The sequence below is a fragment of the Terrapene carolina genome, unplaced genomic scaffold (genome assembly GCF_002925995.2).
Source record: "Terrapene carolina triunguis isolate 2854851 unplaced genomic scaffold, T_m_triunguis-2.0 Scaffold838, whole genome shotgun sequence".
Lineage (NCBI taxonomy): Eukaryota > Metazoa > Chordata > Testudines > Emydidae > Terrapene > Terrapene triunguis.
In genome coordinates, this window is record NW_020665189.1 from 10666248 (window position 1) to 10690451 (window position 24204).

The 24204-nt window shown below is 40.2% G+C and overlaps 1 protein-coding gene across 1 annotated transcript in view; it reads right to left on the minus strand.

Annotated features, from left to right (window-relative positions):
• Positions 1-19889, minus strand: part of DOCK2 (dedicator of cytokinesis 2) — a 489427-nt gene extending 469538 nt beyond the window's left edge. Inside the window, exons 1-5 of the mRNA XM_026660847.2 lie at positions 19847-19889; positions 19440-19523; positions 7049-7089; positions 1181-1236; positions 702-798 (exon numbers count right to left, since the gene is read on the minus strand). Of these exons, the coding sequence (XP_026516632.1) occupies positions 702-798; positions 1181-1236; positions 7049-7089; positions 19440-19523; positions 19847-19889 (321 nt within the window). The remainder of the gene's footprint in view (positions 1-701; positions 799-1180; positions 1237-7048; positions 7090-19439; positions 19524-19846) is intronic.
• Between the last annotated feature and the right edge of the window lie 4315 nt (positions 19890-24204).

Here is a 24204-nt window from a genome sequence, read left to right on the forward strand (position 1 = left end):
ATCACTGGGGCAGAGGGAAAAACACTGAATGCTAAAAAAGTGCTCTTCAATATAACAAAGAGGCATAACAAGAATGAATTGTTGGCAAGGTGGAGACTGGCTGCCTTTCTGGAGGATATTTAGAAGAGGGTTTTGAATCGAGGTCTCAAAAATCGAAAATGAGTGTCCTAAAAAATTGGCTATTCTGGTCTCTCCCCATCTCATCCTCCCCATGTCTGCAAAAGCTCTATCCTGGCCCAGAGAAACCTTCCCAATAAACAGGTGTCAGTTTTGACAATTTGCCATTTTCAGACGAAAAAAGTTTATTGAACATTTCCTGATCTACTTTCCTCCTCCTCCTTGAAGCGCACATACTGCACAGGCCAAATATATTATGCAAAATGAGCCAGACACAGGAGACTAATTATCTAATAGCATGAAGTTCAACTACTTCTAAGCAACAATTGCAAGCCATGTCTTTTATTTTAATACTACTGGAGAACAATGTATTGACCCAAATACTCAGATGAAGAGATCACTTCTTAATTAAATCTTCTCTCAAATCTCACCTTGTATTCCAAAAATAAAACAAAGGCAATTACAATGACAGCTTGATATATATAAATAAGCCTATTTAACATGCATAATATAGCATCAAGCATTTTTCTCACCAATCTTCCATCTAATTTGGAAAAACTAACATGGCAAAAACTTCCCCTCACCACATAGAGTTGTTTCCAAATGCTGCCCCATTCCCATAATGTAGTGGTAACTTCTTGCACCAATGGAATTTCAGCAGGTACTATGTTCTCTGTATTTCTAAGGAGAGGGGAAAAAGTGACAAATTAACATAACTAAAACCTAACAAACCAACAGTGAAATATTTCTCACTTAATGTCCTAGAACTTAGTTCTTAGACAGTGATGATCCATCCATTAGTAAGATAAAATGACAATTAATACCTACGTTCTCTGTCTTCTTAGCTTGTGTAGTTAAAACTAATCAAATATTTTTATTCCTTTTTAATGAGGTTGCAAGTGTGTTCACAATTCAGTCATTCCATTCCCCCTTCCCAATTAATAAAAGCCCAGTATAAACTGAAGAATCATGTACCAAGTAGATATCTACTTTCATTTTAGATAGAAGCAGTCTAAAATTCATTAATGTCAGTTAACCAAATGCAACAGTGACAATGAAATACCTTTTCTTTTCAACAGTAACTTCTTTGATGTGGATAAAAGATTTAGGAAATATTCCCTATTGGAAACAAAACCAAAAACAACACACATTTGTCATTCTACGCCAATGTTTCTTAAAACAATAAATTCAAGTTATTCCAAAACACTACACCATTCCATTACCATAGTGATTTTCCCTGTTTATTAACCATAGAAAGCAGAGCATAAATGTGCCTTGAAGTCCTCCAACTAGGCAACCAAACCCTGGGTTTTGGTCCAAAGTTATTTATACTTCAAACACATACCTGGTGGTACTTTTGTTGCAACCTCCCTCTTTTTGCAACAATAAGATAAAATAGACCCCTTAAGTACACACATAATGGTGATGTACTATAAATGGACATTTTCCCTTTATACGTCAATTCTGCTGCTCCTTAAGGCAGTTGTTTGCAATTTTTACTGTGCCCCAAAGGCTTCCTACTGCAAGACACTAAGTAAGTATCTGTAGTCACCCCTCCGTCCCAAGACACTCACAAGGCTTCTGGGAAGTAAACAAGTCATTATTTATAGGAACTTTGATAAATATTGTTTGGTTACAACTGGATATTTTTAAGAGATTACAAGTTTGGTTGATAAAAGTAATGGTGCTGAAGTGAATACTTAGATTTATGAAAATCAATTGACTTGGTACTGTACAAGATTTTGATTCAACTAGAATGATACACTTCGAGACAGGTCAGTTAGCCAGTGTTCAATCCAGTCCGTGTGTCATGTTAATTTTTCTAATCGTAAACCAAGGTGGTCAGGGACACAATACCATACTCCAGGTGTCCCTAAACTTCCAGCTACTGGAAGTTGGGACTGGATGACAAGAGATGGATCACTCAAAATTCCACTCTTCTGTTCATTTCCTCTGCAGGATCTGGCACTGGCCCCTGTGAGAGACTGGATACTGGGCTAGATTGACCATTGGTCTTACCCAGCATAGCCTTTCTTAAAAGGGGAATCATTATCAAGCTGGTATGTTTTGGGAGGAATCCTGAAGGGATTGCTTCTTGGTCCTACACTATTTAACCTTTTCATCAGTGACCTGGAAGAAAAAGCAAATTACTGATAAAGCTTGCAGGTGACAAAGATTGGGGGAGTGGTAAATAATGAAGAGTCACTGACACAGAGTAATCTGAATCACTTGGTAAGCAGGGCTCCGGCAACATGCATTTTAAGACCAACAGATGTAAAAAGTCAGACCCTAGGAACAAAGAAAATAGACCATCCTTACAAGACTTTATCCTAGGACACACCGACTTTGAAAAAGACTTGGCTCTCATGATGGATAATCAGCTCAACACAAGCTCCCAGTACAATGCGGTGGCCACAAGAGAGCTAATGCGATCCTTGGATGTATGAACACAGACATCCCAAGTAGGAGTAGGAAGGCTATATTATCTCTGTATTTGGCACTGGTGCAACTGCTAGTGGAATCACGTGTTCAGATCTAAAGTCCACAATTCAGGAAGGATGTTGATAGGAACATCAAGATTGGATTAATTCTATAAAATATGCTCTAGTTCAGGCAAGTCCTGTAGCTCACGTTATACAAGCACTCAAACTAGATGATCACAATGATCCCTTCAGTATTTAAAATGTATCTATAAACATGATCTGGACAAAATCAATAATGTTAGTGTTCTGAGGGAAACAGACGATAGAAATGGTAGAGTATATATCGACACTTCCATTGAAGTGAAGAAGCAACAGTCTGAAGGGAAGACAATGACATAGTGGACCCAATCACCTCTGCCCAATAAATGGCTTTTGTGACAAATAGCCTGTCCCTACCACCCTACAAAACGTTGAGCTCACAGTATGGGGCTAAGGCTGTGAGGAATCTGCAGGGTTTCTTGAATGAAACTGAAAGAGCGTCCCTTCCTTACACTTTATGGATAAAGGAAGCCATTTAATCTGACCATATGCCTTCTACATCCACAACCAGATGTGCCCACAAACAACTGAGATTTCAGTAATGTCTAGCAAGGTGCCTGGCACATGCTCTAGCAAGGGATTTTTCTCAAAAAACAGATTTGATTTTCTTATCGTTAATTGATCTCTGCAGACAACTGCTGAGTAGGCAAGGTTAGTTCATGTGATACATACTGGCACTGCGGCAACTGAGTTCTTGCATGTTATCCTCAAGGAACCTTTGACTCTCAATTTGGTCTTTCGAGGAAGAAATCTCCCTCACGTTAGCAAGCAAAGCTGCTGATATGCCTAGATATGGTAACAGAGCTAGGATTTCTTTGGACTTGAAGGGATTAGAGCCAGCACATCATCTGTGACTGACACATCAAATGTAACCTAATATGTTCCAGAGATTAAGCCTTTCAGACTTTCCTGGGAACACCCTTTAATTTCAAATGGCTCTCGCTCTAGATTTCAACTTGGAGATTTACTAAATTTTAAACCTCTGGAACATATTTGGCTAGATTTGATGTGTCAGTCAAAGATGATGTGCTGGCTTTCTATATCACAGCTCTCTTGCCCAGTGATTGGCTCAAGCTGGAAACTGAAGTTGTTACCCTCCTGATTGTCGTACTACACATATTGAGTAACGGAATCTCATCTGCTGCCTCTTCTGCAGGGTACATCCTGACAGTTCACCTCTTTTTTGAAGGTGGTGGAGGATGAATACATTCATCAGTGTTTCTTAGCCCTTTTGTTTCATTGGGAAGGTCTCGTAATACTATGTAGAGGAGTCTCCAGCGCACTTAACTTTGCAGGTTTCTGAATTTACAAAGTAGGTTACATACAAAAATCTACATTAAAGAAAGTTGAGATCTCAGTTTCAAATATTAGGAAGTGCTAGCATTAAGCTCATGCAAGCTCAGTTAGACACCTCTATACATATATGTCTTATGATAAACGGACCCCTCCCATCAGATAGCAAGTCTGTGGCAGTGTGTAATATACTGTTCAATATCCCCCCAACTTAATGAATATTCATTTTAATATGAACATTTTGGTGAATTAGTTGTACAACATTTGGTAGAAAGACAGCCATATACAATTCTTTTGGGGTATAACGCTCAACAAGAGAGTTCAAAGAATGGAGAGAGTAAAAAAACCTTGCAAATTGTTTAAGAAACATTATTGGCCCAATTCAGAATATTTTAGGCAAATAGTTCAAGTGCATCTGGAAGAAAATTTTCACTGACCCGAATTTCAAAAAGGGTAAGGATGAGTAAGTGGCTAGTTCTGGTCTATATTTTAAAAGCAAGATTTTCAGGTTCACTTTAGTCTGTTAAGTCATTATCAGCATGAAGGACCAATTTCAACAGCAACTCCTGAGGCAGGAGAAGCTTCAAAAAGGGAGCAGCTCAAATGTCAGGGGGTGTGAGGGGATGGGGAGAAAGAGGAGTGACTCTGCTTTCTCACCTTGATCTAGATAACACACATGCAGACAGCAACCTATTCTCTTCATGAAGATTCTGCTGAGGTGCTGCTACTGCACCAACAGGCATCACCTCCTGCTCTTGATACAGTACCTGAGCATTGGAGGGCCCTCCATAGTACCTGCAACAGCTAGTAATGGCAGCAGGGGAGTCAGGTGCCCTACACGTCTACTATTAGCATTATTATTTTTAGTGCTCAGATGGAACACAAATAAATAGATTCTACATATTTATAAAGAAAACATCATTTGCACTGATACCATAACTGATACAGGACTTCAAGTGACTCAGCCAGAGGTTAGGGGTCTATTACAGGAGTGAGGGGGTGAGGTTCTGTGGCCTGCTATGTGCAGAAGGTCAGATTAGATGATCACAATGCAGATGTACCTCAGAGTCTATGAGTCTATGATACTCACTTGCTTAAAACATGACACCACGGGCACTTTAATAAAAGAAAATCAAACCTATAGGACTCTGGTAAGTTTTATACAATACCTTTAACTTGGATCTCACCTGCCAACTTGGATCTCACCTGCCAACTGAGTAATTCATTTCTCAGTTTAAGATTCTTTCTTTAGGTATTTGTAAAACAATTTACAAGATGCCTGTTGGATAACAGTTCCTTGCTTAATCTAAGAACATTAAAGTTGTAATTATGTCCATGTAAACACATCACAGAGCAGTAAGTAAATAGCTGGTAACAAAGATGCAAATCTGTTCCAGTTCTGGCGGAGCCAAGCAGCAGTAATGTTTAAGTCATTCACATATTCTAATCTGAACACAGGGCAAAATGTTCTCAGCAAATTTGAAGAAACAAGGGTAGAGATATATGCTGCTCAAGTTTGATCTTATTGTAGCTGATGGCTCCCCCTGCCTGAGAATAGCTAAAATTACTGCCCACAGACTACCTTGACCAGAAGTCACAAGAAAGTGTGCTAAACCAGCTGCAGACTCAGGATACATGAAGTGAGATTTAGACCAAAAGTGGGTGCATTCGGACGCAAAGGCAAATACTAAAAAACTTAACTAGTAAATGAAGGAGAGCAACAGATGATAGACTAAACACTTACTTCATAGTAACACCCAATCAAGATGGTCTATTGACTGAAACTGCAAGCTCAATGCTGAATCTTATATTCATGGATCAATCTGTTCAGGGGCAGGTGGGCTAAGTTGTCTTCTGTACTTTTTAAAAGTATCCCCTGATCCTCAAGCATCCTCCTGTGAGTGGCTATACAAGATTTTTGTCCCCTTTCCCCAGACTAACAAGATTATGGATTTCCTTTATAATAGCTTTTGCCATTTTAGTGTGCACCTGGATCCACAGAAAGTATTAACAGCATAATTAGTTTCCAGTGACTGAAACATGCCCGTCCTAGGGACTGTAGTTTTGAAACTTGTTAAGAACATAATGATCAGGTTATTCAAAGCAGTGAAAATAGGACAAGAATTAGACCCTGTTAAGAAGGTCCTCCATGGATTTTGGTTAGGCATTTATATTAAATGACCCAAACATCACTTTACTGACACTAGGAATGTCCTACTTCTCGGATATATTCATTTTCTGTGATAGCTCTGTTCTGAGACTTTCGTACATCTGCAGGTAGTGCTGATCACATTTACAAATATTACATCTCCTTTGCGATATTGACTACTGCTCCCTAGTAGTCTGCATGGTGTTTTATCTGAATAGTGGACTTATTTAAAAAAAAAAAAATCTGTGTTATCCTCCACTCAAACCCCCAAATAAACTTTTTGGTCTCTGTGACAAATTCAATACAAATCAAGTAAACCTCTAGGTATTTTTTACTGAACTCAGGTTCTTGAGTATGTCAAATGACAAGTTAACCTTGCAGGAAGTCATAACTGAAACGTGTTATGTTTGAATTCATAACACAATGAAAGTTTAAGTTAACACAGTAACTACAAGCTAACTGGGGAGCTCAGATTCTAACTCTGAGACATCCATGTTGACAAACATGCGCAAGACACCAAAACAATTACAGTTTAAGACTTGTGCTGTCATTCCTAGCCAATAACTTGAAGCTTGATGGGAATTTATATTGAATCTGGGCTTAGGAATGTTTGGAACAAATGCTGAAGCACTTACAATATTTTACAATTTCGCAATAAATTAACTTTAAACAAGTATTTCAGGTCACATCTTCATCAGCGCTCTTGACCTGGAGGCACAGCCATTCTTTTCTCTTTGATCTGTTTTACACAATCCTCTCTTCTCTTCATATTTAAGAACAAATTTCAGGTCAAATCCTTTTCACCTTACCCACCATGTAGAGTCCCACCGAATTAAAACAGAATGAGGTGGTTGGGCTAACTGATCAGGATTTGATTCTTTGACAGCTCTGAAATAAACTAACACCAAGAAGTGAAGTTGTTTATTTTTAGCATAAAATCTTACAAGAATGTAAATTACATCCTTACCTCGAACCCTTTGTGTCTTACTAGGTATCCTTTGTACCAATCTGAAAAATCAAGAAGAGAACAGAACTCAGTACAACGGAATACTTGCATAAATTGCACAAAAATAAATTCATATGATGTTTATCATCATCATTGCGTGTAACATAATAAAGCATGGAAAGTAACAGCAAAACACGTTCAAAGATTAAATATAGTACATCTAAAAATGTAAGGCCCTCCATTTCTTGTGTTTAGACAAAACCAAAGTGTGGGGCAGAAAGCACCCATTACAGTAACTCCCCTTGTATGAATTTGGATCAATATTTGGTCACCCTGTGTTTACGGGATAGGACACATCTTGTACTCCCAACCCATTTATTCCTTTCAATGAGTGTAAATAACCAAGTGTAGCATATCAAGGCCCATTTACCCCGTATGTAGGAATTAGACAAAACTTTCAAATCTGATCCCTTTGTGGTATCTTAGTCTTTAATTAATTATACCATTTCCACCCATGATCCCTTCATGTAAGCACTGAAAATTATGACCCAAGAAAAAAAATCTGCAAAAGACGACACTCAAAAAAAGTTGTAGGGAGTTTTAGCTTCTTTTGAGCAAGAAGAATAAAAGCTGTTCTTTTCTCAGGAGTGGCTTTACATGTAGACATATATAATAGAAAACCACAACTCTGAACTCAACACAAAGCTATGAAGTACTAACTATATCAAACGCAAGCTAGTACAATTAAACCAAAAGGTGTCAAACCAACATGCATTCACTTCTACCTCCATTCCAAGTCTGCTTCTCTAGTGTTGCAGACAAAATAAATCCAGCTAGTCAGATTTTTCCCCTTCATACCATTTTTTGTGAATGCCTGAATGTTTTTAATGCCTTCTCCCTACTTCTCCTTAAGCTTACTTTCTACTGGCATCGTTTCTCTTGATCGCTGGTTCTGTTCTGTTCTTTTCTGCTATCTTTCTTCTTGTTGATCCATTCTTCACCCATTTCTGCTCTATTAAACTTTTACATTTATTGATGCCTACAGCAATGCTATTTGTAACAATTTTAATCTGCATTTACTCAAAGCAGCTTGCATTATGTACATAGAGACGTTCTGCTCTCATCTAATAAATTAGTTTTAAAGCAACCCATTAAGTTTTCAGACTTGTGGGTCTAGTCTAGTATGTTCCCAGTAAACCAGGTAATCTAGGTCACCACAATTCCCAAGACTTGATTTGCTTCACCTCTGTCATTACTCAGACGAAGATGTGACCTATGAATTTCTGGTTACTGGATACTGACAGAAACAAATATGCCCCACCCACTGTTAAACATCAAAATTTTGTAGTTGTTGCAATAAGAACTAACCCTGAAGACTTCTGATATGCAGCTGAACGAAATAAGCAAAACAGGATGATAGAACGTACTACACGAGCAATACAGCAGAAATCGATAGAGATAGGTACTGAGGCAATACAAGGCATAGTAACATCTTCACATTCTAAACCCACTATTAATCACATAGCTCTCAAACATTCAATCACTCCCAACAAAGTACAAAAAGCAAGTCTTCTGTGCGCTCATTGCTTAAAAAAGTCTTCCGAGGCCTGATAGTTGAGAGGAAGCATCAAATACATAGAGCTAAAGTGAGGGCTTTGAGAAATGAGGACCATCATGGAGGTTTTACTCAATTCGTCAGCATGAGACTCATTCTCTTTTCATCAAAAAAAGCAGAATTTCATCTTGCACTTGTAATAAAAAAGGGCTTGCCCCATTTATACCAAAATAAAGTTGGGATGGGACTTTGCAAGTAGTTTGAAACTTAAATGTTATGCTGTAATACAAATTGAAACGTATACAACAAACAAAAGAGATCTATGCCACCACCCTCAACAAAAAGCATACTACAGGTCATGGTATATCTGGCAGAGAAACTGGGCCCACTGAGCTTTCAAAGCTGCTTTGTCCAAATATGCCCCAATCCTGCTATCTGATTGACACAAACAGGCCCGTACGCTCAAATGGAGCCCCTCTAATTTGCATGGGATTCTGTCTGGTTATTATGTACATCGGACAGCAGGCCACAGTTGGTTACTAATTGTCTGTGTTAACTATTTCACAGAGCTGTGAATAGCCAGGATATGAAGCCAAAATGATTATCCTGGCCTTCTTTTCTTAAGATGTAATAGAAATTGGTTTCACTATGGAAATTCCCCACAAGTACTTCATTTCTTGTTTTGAATTGCATTAAGATGTATTAACCCACAACCCTGTGAACATAACAAGTAGGGGTCACAAAAGGGTGCTATTGGCTTCTAGCACGGAAGACATCAGGGCCACTGCACATTAGCTGCTAGTTCACATGCTCCACTACAGAAAGGTTTGCCAATCTCCATATAAAGCGCTCTTGTTGTGAACAGCAGCACTCCTACTCTTGTAACTAAGCTAGTAAATAAAAATAATTAGAAGCAGCAATATTCTAATGCTCAATTTAGTTGCAGTTTTTAAAACAAAGGTTCAAAAGAGGGATTTTCATAAGTGCTCAGTGCCAGTGTAACTCTGGTCTGATGGTAAAATGCTCATTGTGTACTACTGAGTGCAACAGAAACAGAATTAGACCCACACTGAGCAGTTATGAATATCCCACCCTAAATCTAAAACTGAGTAAAGTAGTTGTAAATAATCTACATGCCCATTTACAACAGTGTGCACAAAAACCCCATTTCATGCATCATCCATCACTGGTGCACACAGTCGCCATGACTGCACACCATCATATGCAGATTCTACATGAGCTTTTTTGTATATGCGATTTGGGCAAAGTCTGCATTACAGATGCATGTACATAAAAGAGTAAACAAATCTGTTCCCACACACACACACATGCTTTTTTTATGCTTATCAGCTACAATTTGCAGTAGAACATACCTTTCAAAATATCTGGAATAAGACTAACTTCCTCACTTACACAATACGAAAGATTCCACTTCCCTCATTGAGCAACTGTTTTGAGAAGACCACAAATTTCACAGCAAGTCAAGGGCTGAGTATTTTAAATTTTATTCAGACAGATGACAACAACCCTTTGTGAAATTTTGTTTTATTTTGTTGTTCAGCATAATAGCACTGCACTGCTTCCCGGGTTCTGCTAATGGGCCTTGTACAGCAGACAGAACGCAAGACAGAATATTAACATACTCTAGACTAAACTATACATGAGGCAAATCACTGTAAAAGAGATACGTGTTTGTGTTTTTTTAAAAAGCCTTGCTGTACACTCAAATAGAAGCCAGGAAAGGGGGAGGGGAACCTCAAGTAAATTAATTCCTTATCATCTCTCAGTCACCACAATATTAAAAGAGGTTGGCACAGCCCAAAGGCACCTTCTGCCTCTCTGCAGAGGGTTAATTGAAAGGACATGGGGGGTGAGAAAACAGATGTGTCTGAGGATTTTTCAAAAACACCCCCCCACACACACACACAAAACAATTTGTGGAAAGGGTCCATTCTAGTCTTAACTAATGAGAGGAGGCTGAGGGAAGCATCTCTTGCAGGAGGCCTGATTCTCACTGATATTTAGGAGGCTACCTCAACTTCCCCTAAGACAGGGCCTACCAGACGTCTGATGCCCCAGCACTTTGATGCCCTTTTGGGGAAAAAGAGAAGCAAGTTTAGACCTCCAAAGTCTGCCTAGAGAGGCCATCCAGGATCAATGGCTAGTGGAAACAATGCAAAGCTGTTCTTCAGCAGCTAGAAGGGCTGGGAGTGGGCAGAAGCAAAACTTGGCAAGGCAGGCAAGGTAAGAAGGGCTGGCTACTTCCTCCAGGAGCAGTTCTGGGTGAAGTGGCAACAAAAGGAAAGATCTCCCATCTTAACCCAAAAGTCCAGCCAGGTCAGGGCCCTAATTCTGACCGCACTTTTTGAAAATTTTGTTTTACATAGTAGAATTTAAAGCCCAAGTGGCCACCTTGAGTAGGACATCAATTGACTGCTGTAAAGTTAAAAGGAGCTTGCTTTGGGGGAATGCTTTGGGGGAATGCTCCACTGGCTCTGGCAAACCTGTCACATCCCCAGTCACTTCTGAGGGATGCATTTCTTGCCCAATGGGCCCATCACCATCCCTTGCTCAACTCCATTTTAGAGCCATGAGATCTCTTTTTTAGATGGGAAGGAATGACGTTTCTCCCCTCAAATCAAGACATACCAAACACTAGTAGTGCATACACCAACATCCTTTCCCAAGACCCTGTTGCCCTGTACAACCAGAGAAGAGTTCAGCTCTGCCCACTGGAATGAGTTGGGCTTGGATAGCTTCATATATATCCATTCCAAGGAGGCATGTAGGGAGGCATAGACTGGAACAGGCTTGTGGATCTACCACTAGAGCTAGTGTTATTTTTTTTGTCAATTAGTAAATTTGCTGCAAAATATATATTTTTGGTGCACCAAAACTATTTGTTAATTTGGGCCTAATAGAGCAAATAGTTTCAGCTGAAAAAAGTGTATTGGGTTGGGGGAAGGGGATGTCAAATTGGTTTGTTAAGACATTTTTGGAATGTGTTTGGTTTTTCATTTCAAATGAGAAAAAACAAAGAAATCGCTTTAACTACCATCCACGGTTACAGTGTCTGGTTCAAATTAAGCAGGCAGGGAAAGGACAATCAAGTCGAGCTGTGCAGAAAATGTTTTTTCCCATCCTGAGAAAAATTTTCATTGCAAGAAGCTTTCTGTTCTGCACGGGGAGAAAACTGAGACCCTGGAATTTTTTTGGGCAAAATAGAGACCGCCAGCCCCAGGATTGCCAGAGTTTAGGGCACTCACCTGGGATGTGGAAGATGCAGGCTGTAGTTCCTACCCTACCAGACTTGCACCAGTGACTTGAACGTGGGTCTCACACATCCCAGGTTAGTGCAATAACTATCAGGTTCACACTCTCTCCAATTTCCCATCAGCTCTATAGTTAAACTTTGCAGGTTCTAGGGGGGTTGTGGGTCAGTACTTCTGTGCTTTTTTAAAGAGCCACCCTCCATTCTACTAGTGAAAATATTTGTGCTCTAGCTGCTCATCATGCACTCCCTTTGCCTCCCCCTTGTTTTCATGCCATACTTCAAGATACCTTCATCTTCCTCCATGGCCCTACCAATTTCCTTCAAATTCCTCATTAAAATCCACCTGTTTATTTTAGCGTTCCAAGATTGATCTCCTCTCCAGCACTGCTGATGTCATTTTCATTCCTCAGCATATTTCATTTGTGTTTTGTCTGCATTATACTCCAGCCCGTAGAGGCTGCAACCTTGTGCTTCATGGGTTTGTGAAACAGCGTTCACATTTATGGCGTTTGGTAATAACTTACATAACTGAACAGCAGCCGAACAAATGTGCAGAACAATAAAGCCTTCCCCTCTCAATTGTATTTTCTGTGTCCTAAGATGGCATTTTAAACAAGGAAAAGAAAAACATTAAAAACCACTGAACTACAGTAGCAATGTTTTCCAGTTCCTATTTAAGGCCAGCTTTAGGAAAAGGGGTAGAAACCTGTCATTATGGATGAATTAGTAGCTTGGTCCTGTGGACCTTGTGTATTTACAACTCCCACTAGTTTCAATGAGAGCAGAACTAGACCCAGTGTTACCTGCTATAATCAGGATAGATTGGGAATTGAGTAGTAGAGCCACAAAGAGTTCACTTTTGCACAAGCCGTGTTATAATTCATTGTCGCAAGATGCTCTGGAGCAGTTTTGTTTATTAAATCTTTGCACTATAAAACACCTGTCTAATACTTCTCTTCCTTCACAGTGTATATGCAAGTGTAACCACCACAGCTGTGGTTTTGAGTGGGAGCCAGTCTCCTACCAGCTGCATGATGAAGAAATGAGGGGAGAAAAAACAAACACTTACCTACAGTAACTGTTGTTCTTAATGGTGTGTTGTGCACATGTATAATTTCACTGCATTTGTGTGCCCCCAGAGCACTTAAGTCAGACTCTTGCCAGCAGTACCATTAGGTGGCATGTGCACCCTCACTCTCCTCATACATTGAGCTTAAGTCATAAAATGGGCATGTCCACCACTTCAGTTCCATCTCCCTCTAGTGAAGTTATTGTCTAAAAGTAGTGGGCCAGGTGGGAGGGTTGTGGAATGTATGAGCACACAACACATCTGAGAACAGTTACTGTAGGTAAGTAACCCATTTCTCTCGTTCAAGTGACTGTGCACATATACATTCTGCTGCTGGTGACTTTGTAGCAGTTTCCTTACAGATAGTAGGATTTTGAATTATCTGAACCGAGACTGCAATGCTGACTTGCTGAAGCTCGGCTGTTCGAGAGCCTAAGTTATGTACAAATGACCACGTTGCTGCTTTACAGATATCTGTTATCAGAACATTGTTCAACAATACAGAGGAAGTGGACTGAGCCCTGGGGGCATGAGTTGGGGGGGGGGGTTTGGTGGTGGAGAGATTTTTGCAAGATTGTAATCAAGTTTGCTACTGTCAGAGATCCCGTGAGATATGTTGAGCTATCACTGATTGGTCCTTTGACTCTCTCTGCATGGGCTATAAAGAGCCTGGGATCACACTGAACAACAGTGCGATCAAGGTGGAACAGCAAAGTTTTGAGAACATCCAAGGTATGAAGTCTTTCTTCATTTGGAAGAATGAGGTTTTGGGGAAAACACTGGAAGATGAATAGATTGGTTCTGATGAAAAGATGACACCACATTCTCAATGAACTTAGGGTGTCATCTGAAAGGAACCTTGTCCTCATTCATAGGGGGGAAAAATTAAGGACAGCTAGTTAGCAGAACTCATAGCTGAGACACTCTTCTTGCAGAAGTTATTGCCTCCAGAAATACAATGGTGATGTTACTAGGGGTTTTAAAGAGTCCATTAGCCTTTAAAGACTAGGTTAAGATCCCATGATGGTACCTGGTCAGATACTAGACAATAGACATGGACTAGTTTTTTCAGAAATCTAGATACTAGAGGGAAAACAGAGAGAAAACAGAAAACCCCTCTAACTGGCAGATGGACTGCAGATATGGAAGCCAGGTGAACTCAAAGAACTGAAAGGCCAGATGGCTTCAAATGCAATAAGTAATCCAGTATATGACTAGTGTCCTGTCGCTGGGGGTGATAAATGCTGAGATTGTTCAGATGGACACACACTTCCATTTAACTGTGGATGTGGCTCTAGCAGAATCCTTCCTGCTGCTCACAAAGACATTTTGGACATCTCTGGAGCTCAGTTTTTCACAAGCATTTAACCAGAGCTTATCCATGCAGTGAGGTGGAGAGACTGGAGATTAGTGTGGAGACCAGCCCTGGTTCTGAGATAGCAGATCCCTGACTCAAAGCGAAGTTAGGTGGCCTGATTGAAAGCTGGTGTAGGCCTGTGAACCAGTACTATCTTGGCCAGACCAGTGCCACTAAGATAAATGTTGTTTTGTCTGTTTTCAGCCTCCTGAGTACCCTTGGGATGAGAGGGACTGGAAGAAATGCATATAGCAGATGACTGGTCAATGGGAGAAGAAAGACATCTGTTAAGGAACACAGACTGCAACTCAGGCTGGAGCAAAAGTTCTTGAATTTGTTGTTCAAGTTGGTAGTAAACAAGTCTACTTTCAGGTATCGTCACTGATGGAAGATCTGGAGGAGGATGTCCTTTCTGATTGACCACTTGTGGTGGTCCGCAGAAATCCCAGCCAAGGGAATCTGCAGTGGCATTCCTTACTCCCAGAAGATGGAACTATCTCGAGGAAACTTTGGTTCTTATGCATAGGTTCCACAAGTGGCTAGCCTCCTGATATAGACGAGTCATTCTTGCACATATCCACACCCTTCCCCACAGCTGTGGTGATAAAACATGGCTGTGGTGTTGTCTGTAAGGACTTGCACCAACTAGTTCCTGATGAAAGACATAAATGTTTCACAGGCCCAATGGATAGCATGGAACTTCACATGTCTATATGCAGAGAGACCTCCTGGGTGACCAGAGCTTGTGCATGAAGTCAACTGAGGCAGACCCCCAGCCTTTGGTAGATGCATCTGTAACCAGAGTTCTAGTTGGTTCTGGAGATAGAACTGGGACACCCTTTGCACATATTACAAGTGTCCAGCCACCAGTTCAGAGACTGAAACACTCATTCAGGTACACAAATGAGCATGACAAAAGGGTGCCTGGTCAAACGAAAAAACAAAATGGAGCAAAGCCTGTCAACAGTGAAGGTGAAGCCTGGTATGCTGAGTTACATATGTGCACAAGGCCATGTGACCCAGTGGTTGTGGACAGGAAAGCACTGCCATCACTGGGTTAGACTTCAGGTTTACAGACTGACTGATTAACTAAAGGCACCCTGAAGGAGCTGGAGTCCATGATGCATCCTCTGACAGAGCTGGTGAGTACTTACATAAGAACAGCCGTACCGGGTCAGACCAAAGGTCCATCTAGCACAGTATCCTGTCTACCAACAGTGGCCAATGCCACTTAGTTTTGTGAGATCTTTTTGAAGTTCTTCACAGTCTGCTTTGGTCTTAACAATCTTGAGCAGTTTAGTATCATCTTCAAACTTTGCCACCTCACTGTTTACCCCTTTCTCCAGATCATTTATGAATAAGTTGAATAGGATTGGTCCGAGGACTGACCCTTGGGGAACACCACTAGTTACCCCTCTCCATTCTGAGAATTTACCATTAATTCCTACCCTTTGTTCCCGGTCTTTTAACCAGTTCTCAATCCAGGAAAGGACCTTCCCTTTTATCCCATGACAGCTTAATTTACGTAAGAGCCTTTGGTGAGGGACCTTGTCAAAGGCTCTCTCGAAATCTAAGTACACTATGTCCACTGGATCCCCCTTGTCCACATGTTTGTTGACCCCTTCAAAGAACTCTAATAGATTAGTAAGACACGATTTCCCTTTACAGAAACCATGTTGACTATTGCTCAACAGTTTATGTTTTTCTATGTGTCTGACAATTTTATTCTTAACTATTGTTTCGACTAATTTGCCCAGTACCGATGTTAGACTTACCGGTCTGTAATTGCCGGAATCACCTCTAGAGCCCTTTTTAAATATTGGCATTACATTAGCTAACTTCCAGTCATTGGGTACAGAAGCCGATTTAAAGGACAGGTTACAAACCTTAGTTAATAGTTCCGCAACTTCACATTTGAGTTCTTTCAGAACTCTTGGGTGAATGCCATCTGGTACCAGTGACTTGTTAATGTTAAGTTTATCAATTAATTCCAAAACCTCCTCTAGTGACACTTCAATCTGTGACAGTTCCTCAGATTTGTCACCTACAAAAGCCGGCTCAGGTTTGGGAATCTCCCTAACATCCTCAGCCGTGAAGACTGAAGCAAAGAATCCATTTAGTTTCTCCGCAATGACTTTATCGTCTTTAAGCGCTCCTTTTGTATCTCGATCATCAAGGGGCCCCACTGGTTGTTTAGCAGGCTTCCTGCTTCTGATGTACTTAAAAAACATTTTGTTATTACCTTTGGAGTTTTTGGCTACCCGTTCTTCAAACTCCTCTTTGGCTTTTCTTATTACATTCTTGCACTTAATTTGGCAGTGTTTATGCTCCTTTCTATTTGCCTCACTAGGATTTGATTTCCACTTTTTAAAGGAAGTCTTTTTATTTCTCACTGCTTCTTTTACATGGTTGTTAAGCCACGGTGGCTCTTTTTTAGTTCTTTTACTGTGTTTCTTAATTTGGGGTATACATTGAAGTTGGGCTTCTATTATGGTGTCTTTAAAAAGCACCCATGCAGCTTGCAGGGATTTCACTTTAGTCACTGTACCTTTTAACTTCTGTTTAACTAACCCCCTCATTTTTGCATAGTTCCCCCTTTTAAAATTAAATGCCACAGTGTTGGGCTGTTGAGATGTTCTTCTCACTACAGGGATGTTGAATGCTATTGTATTATGGTCACTATTTCCAAGCGGTCCTGTTATAGTTACCTTTTGGACCAGCTCCTGCGCTCCACTCAGGACTAAATCTAGAGTTGCCTCTCCCCTTGTAGGTTCCTGTACCAGCTGCTCCATGAAGCAGTCATTTAAAGTATCGAGAAATTTTATCTCTGCATTTCGTCCTGAAGTGAAATGTTCCCAGTCATTATGGGGATAATTGAAATCCCCCACTATTATTGAGTTCTTAATTTTGATAGCCTCTCTAATTTCCCTTAGCATTTCATCATCACTATCACTGTCCTGGTCAGGTGGTCGATAATAGATCCCTAATGTTATATTCTTATTAGAGCATGAAATTTCTATCCATAGAGATTCTATGGAACATGTGGATTCACTTAAGATTTTTACTTCATTTTATTCTACATTTTTTTTTACATATAGGGCCCCCCCCCCCCCCCCCCCGCACGACCTGTTCTGTCCTTCCGATATATTTTGTACCCCGGAATGATTGTGTCCCATTGATTGCTCTCAATCCACCAGGTTTCTGTGATGCCTATTATATCAATATCCTCCTTTATCACAAGGCACTCTAGTTCACTCGTCTTATTATTTAGACTTCTAGCATTTGTGTACAAGCACTTTAAAAACTTGTCACTGTTTATTTGTCTGCCCTTTTCTGATGTGTCAGATTCTTTTTTATGTTAATGTTTATCATCTGATCTGGCCCTTACATTTATGATACCTCAAACCAGTATTGGAAGACTTACTGGAAGGCTTCTTCTGAGAAGATTGAGATTTTGAGCACTTGTCAGCATCAGAAAGCTTCAAGGAGGCCAGTGGCGAAGATGAAAAGCATTATTTTTCACCTGACTTGTGCTTTGAGTTGCTGGTGGCTGGAGGAACATTTCTCATGGATTTAGAATCTGTCACCTCATGTTTGGGATCTGGTTTCAACGCAGGACACATTCCTCTTTCATCAGGTGAACTTCTAGACAAAAATCCCTCTGCTTTTTTGTTCTATACATGCAAAGATTTTCAGAATACACTGGCTAACCAAAGCAAACAGCCACAGAGAACTCCAACTTTCACTGAGAGGAGATGGCAGACAAGGAGAGCTGGGGTACATATGCCACCTAGTGGTACTACTGGCAAAAATCTTCAACTCAGGTGCATTGGGCACACACACACACACACACACACACCTGCAATTTCCAGTTTGCTGCAAGTTCCAGTCTTATTTTATTCCTTTTTGCATCTTCCCATCTTAGTTCTGTCTTACTTCCACCCCTTTGTCCACATACAGCAATAATTTGGAGCAACACATTCAATGTTAATGATGTGCAACTAGTTTTAAATTTTGGCCAGCATTATTTAATGCATGCTAATAATCATTGTTTGGCACTTGAGGTAAATGGAGTGAGATGTTTTGATTTCTAAAAAGTGTTTCTTGTAAGGCAGCTCTGACATACAAGAAGAGTGAAATATTACGTATTAAAGAAGTTCTTTGTGTTAAGTGAGAATTTTAAAACATAATAAACCTCACACACATACAACTCATGTATTATCTTCAAAACTCAATTCTTCCATCAGATAAGCACAGTGCACCTAAGAGGGGCTGACAACAACCTCAACTCTTTATCCACCTGGATTCCTTCATCCTTAATGTTTTGCATGAAAACCACATGCACTTTAACATTTCTGACAACAGATGTCCAAGGATGAATATACTCTGACCCAAAGAAAGCAAATTTAGACTAACCAAGTGCAGCAGGACCTATCCTGGTTTTGAAACTCTTACAATATTAAATGTTGTTTTTGTAGTTGTAGTACATTATGCGCTTCTTGGTAGAACAGGTAGATCTAGATGTAAGACAATTTCTATGATCATCTTAACATCTGTGTAGCTCTCATCAGTATACTCACAGGTTGAAGGGAAGTAGGGGAAGGGAAAATAAGTTGAATACCCCCTTTCCTTTACCACTAATTAGATGAAAAACCTGAAGTTGAAATTCACTAAATCCTTTCATGCTAACCAGGCTTTTCCCACACACACACAGGTGATAAACTGGCTTCATAATCATGTGGTAGGTTTCAGGTGACTTGCATTAGTACATCCTATGTATTGAAATCAATAAAATAAAGACAACTGGCCAATGAAAGCGATTGATGCTTTATTGCAAGTTGAATGGTCAACTGAAATAAGCAGATAGGAAACAGCTTAGTTTAATTCTGAGACTTGAAAAGTATTCATTAATGAAATTAATAAATTTGTTAGTCTCTAAGGTGCCACAAGTACTCCTGTTCTTTTTACGGATACAAACTAACACGGCTGCTACTTTGAAACCTGTTATTAATGAAATAATTAGCCCTGTTTTCCCAGGAATATGTTAATGTAATACTGGTTGATGGCGGAAAGCACATGAGGAAATGTGATATAAATGTAAGTTTTCAATGCAAGTAATTAAAAAGAGACACTATATTTTGAATGCAAGTGACTTACCTTCACAGGACTCCAATATATGGACCACATCACCAATCTGCAGGGGTAACTGTGATTCTCCTGCACCTTTAAAGTTGTATATGGCTGCAAAATTAAAGGACAAAGTATTCAATGATTCAAGCAGAGCAAGTCATACTTTTCAATTAAATAGAAAAGTAAGCTATGGGTGATGTTAAGATTTTGACTCCACAATGAATAGACTAGGGAGAACAAGACAAATTATAAATAGTATGATGGGGCTATGATTTCAGCAAACAAGTTTCTTCTTTTCTTATCTAACCTAAACACTACCTGAAAAAAGGCAAAAAGAAGCTATGCATTGCTGGTAGTCAAAAGAGGATTGTGTATACATTTTCAAAAGATCATCATCATCACTAGGAATTTAAAGATAATGTTGTGGGAAATACTGTGGTGGTCACTGCCCAAATTCAGCCAAGCATTTAAGAACATGCTTAACTTTAATTACTTGTTTTAGTGTTTGCTGAATCAGGGCTTGTATTTTCCCATTATACATAGTTGTTAAAGCAAAACATGCAATGTATTGAGCGGTTTAGGTCAGGGTTTTATCCAGAGTTTATTTTGCGCATGCATTAGGGTCCCTACTATGATCCAAACATTCACTCTAAATATATGCACACATTGAACACTTATGCATGCATATAAGTCTAAATAGCTATTATATATGCACAATTGAAGTTCATGTCCAACAATAGAAAAAAATGCCTGCGGACTATGATTTTATTAATTCAGCCAGCTAAAAATGTTCCTAAGGTAAAGAGTTCAATCTTAAAGCAAAATCATGCTTAATACAGAGAAAACGGAAAAAGTCTAGTTGTACTGTTTTTAGGACATTTGAATTGCCACAAAAATACTAGATGCTAACAATCTTGCTAACCAAAAGCAAGTAATTCAAATGTGGTTTAAAAGCACAGAAATGAAGATGAGAAGTGGAACAGGTTTCAAGAACATTGTAACAGGCTTTTTCAAACAGTTGTTCATTATCTTTGAGGCCTACAGGATGTGGGCTGGCAGGGTAAGTGTTTGGCTTTTTGTGTATGCAGTCTCCTAGGGGCTGGATGATAGAGGCACATGCTACATAGCGAGAGTGTGGCTAATTAATAAACATCCCACAGAGATCTTATGTTAAATGTCTGTAGGGCTGAAACCTTTGTTGTATCAAAAGTAACTTCAATGCAGATATCTATTGCAGAATCTCTGATCTACACATTACTCAATGGTCTTTTTTTTTAGTTCCATTCTCTTCTCCTCCCAGAACATCCCTATTCACACCCCACCCCCACACCCCAACCCACCCAAAAAAAAAAAAACAAAAAAAAAACCCCACAGAGTACATCAAACCCACAAATTTGCAGTGTCTGTAGTTGAAATGAGCATGGTCCAGAAGCACAGCTTCTCTTCAGCACACGTAACTGCCTTTCTGTCCCATTTTGCTCCCCTTTGCACTCATGCAGCAGAAAGGCACCTGTGGCCTACTGTTAAGGACCATGAATTCAAGTAAATAAGCTATATCTTAAATATATATTGCTGAGATCAACTTTGCCTTTCATAAGGATATCAAGTTGCAATGGTGTAGCTGACAGCAGAATACTGTCCATCATACTCCTTTGAAAAAGAAACTCCATTTTATTCTTTTAAAGTTCTTATCTCCTGTGGTCCAAATTCTTCCTTTCATTTGGCCTTCTGTTCTGTTAATACTTTATTGACCTCCTTGCTCATGTTTTCATCGTCTAGTGCAGCAACCGTCAAACTGTGGGTCAAGACCCCAAAGTGGGTCACGACCCTGTTTTAATGGGGTCACCAGGGCTGGCATTAGACTTGCTCAGCCCAGGGACAAAGCCCAAGCCCCACCGCCTGGGGATGAAGCCGAAGCCTGAGGGTTCCAGCCCTGGGTGGCAGGGCTCAGATTACAGGCCTCCCTGTCTGGGACTGAAACCCTTGGGCTATGACTTCAGCCCCACTGCCCGGGACGGTGGGATTCAGGCTTTACCCCGCCCTCCTGGGGTAATGTAGTAATTTATGTTGTCAGAAGGGGGTTGCAGTGCAATGAAGTGTGAGAACCCTTGGGCTAGTGCTATTGTGTTGCTTTCAGTATGGTGCACCCAATAATTACTTTTTGAAATCTTTCCATTCCCCTCAGTGTCCCCTGCCATCACCTGAAACACTTCTCTCCCTGAAAGTTTATCCCATAGTTCTACCCATATTTTTTCAAGATCTGTGGACTTGCCACATTCCCTTACTCTTAATGTTAAAGGCATTTTCCCTGACTTTTGATTTATCTAGTGTCATTGATTTGTAGGTGGTATTCCCCTATATTTCCAGCCTAAAAACGAAACTGAATTTCCTTCCCCAAATGGCTTAAGACCTACTACTTTCTCTTAGAATGATTTATAGTAATGTGCATTTAATACTATGTTATTTAACATTTGTTTGAAGTGATACAATATTGTGTAAGCAAAAAGTGTGTTATATTTCTAAGCTTTAAGTAAACAGAGTTCATCCTACTATAAAAGGGTGTACTTGCCCTTTAGCACCCCCTGCTGGCCACCTGCAGTGTCCTGCCAGAGTTTCCTTCTGTCCGGGCCCCTTAAGAACTCCATACAGTGCAAAGGTAAAGATACAATTCCCCTGTTGGGGTTGTATTCTATTAAATCCAAATAAACTTGATATAAAGTCTCTTCCAGCTCCACACTCAAAATAAAGTCTCCCTGGCCTGTAGTCTCTCCCCTCAGGTTCAGGGCTTGTACAGACCTCCTTCTGGGCTCTCAGTAATTCCAGCAGCTTCCCTCAGGAACCCTTCCTGCAGCTCTCCATGTAGTTCTTTCCCTTACCTTCCTGGGCTGAGAGAGGTCCAGAGATAGTCCTTTCCCCTGCCCGTCTCCTCCATCCTGAATATATACAGCCTTCTTCCCAGTGCTTTTTCCAGTTGGCTGGGAGAGGGGGCAGCCTTGCCTCATCAGCTCTACAAGGCCCCTGATTCCAGGCCCTAAAGAAACAGGCTGGGTTTTCACTAAGTTTTCACTGTTCCCCAGTGCCATCTTCCTTCTCCCAACTCCTAGCTCTCCCTTCTTCTAGGTCTTCATCCACCCTAAAAATTCCCAGGAGTAAAAGGGATGCACCATGGAACAGATGTCACCTGGCCACTAGTCCTTACTACCTGTAAGTGGGCAGTCACAGTGTTGCACATACATTTTGGGTGGCGGTGGGAAGTTTATAAGCCATTTTTCACTAGCCACTCTGTAAACACACTAAGTATATCATGCCAAGAAAACAGAGTATAGGAGTATAAAATCTATCTGTGCAAGGCTTCCAACTGGATCATGCACACCTTACACAAGCACTACAACTTAAGAGACTATACCCAAGCTGTCAGAGCTTAGTAACAACTCCAAAACTAAGAGCTACTCAAGAATTTGCTAGGATTGCTAGAGATCCACTACCACCACCCTGCACATAAAAGCTTTTGTTAGGAGTATCTGAGCAAAGCAACATAATTCAGTGTGCACTGAGACAGCCTGTGACAATGCATGTCATATTGGCCTATGTTTTACTTTACTGTAACCATTTTATGGGGGTGATGAGGCAATTTGTCTTTCAAGGAGAACTATTGTCTCTCACGTGGCTTTTCTGCATGTCTGTAATTAAATATAAAACTTGAAAGCAATTAGAATAATAGAATCAGGACTGGAAGGGACCTTGAGAGGTCATCTAGTCCAGTCCCCTGCACTTATGGCAGGACTAAGTATTATCTAAATCTCTGATAGGTGTTTGTCTAGCCTACTCTTAAAAATCTCCAAGGATGGAGATTCCACAACCTCCCTAGGAAATTGATTCCATCATTTAGCCACCCTGACAGTTAAGAAGTTTTTCCTAATGTCTAACCTAAACCTCCCTTTCTGCAATTTAAGCCCATTGCTTCTTGTCCTATCCTCCCTCCTCCTTATAACAACCTTTTACGTACTTGAAAACTGTTATGTCCCCTCTCAGTCTTCTCTTTTCCAGACTAAACAAACCCAATTTTTTCAATCTTCCTTCATAGGTCATGTTTTCTAGATCTTTATCATTTTTGTTGCTCTTCTCTGGACTTTCTCCAATTTGTCCACATCTTTCCTGAAATGTGGCACTCAGAACTGGAGACAATACTCCAGTTGAGGCCTAATCAGCATGGAGTAGAGCGGAAGAATTACTTCTTGTGTCTTGCTTACAACACTCCTGCTAATACATCCCAGAATGATGTTCGCTTTTTTTGCAACGGTGTTACACTGTTGACTAATATTTAGCTTATGGTCCACTATGACCCCCAGATCCCTTTCCGCAGTACTCTTTTCAAGGCAGTAATTTCCCATTTTTTGTGTGCACAAATGATTGTTCCTTCCTAAATGGAATACTTTGCATTTGTCCTTATTAAATTTCATCCTATTTACTTCAGACCATTTCTCTAGTTTGTCCAGATCATTTTGAATTATAATCCTATCCTCCAAAGCACTTGCAACCCCTCCCAGCATGGTATCATCTGCAAACTTTATAAGTGTACTCTCTATACCATTATCTAAATTATTAATGAAGATATTGAATGGAACCGGACCCTGTGCGACCCTATTCGTTATGCCCTTCCAGCATGACTGTGAACCACTGATAACTCTCTGGGAATGGTTTTCCAACCAGTTATGCACCTATCTTATAGTAGCTCCATCTAGACTGCATTTCCCTAATTTGTTTATGAGAAGGTCATGAAAGACAGTATCAA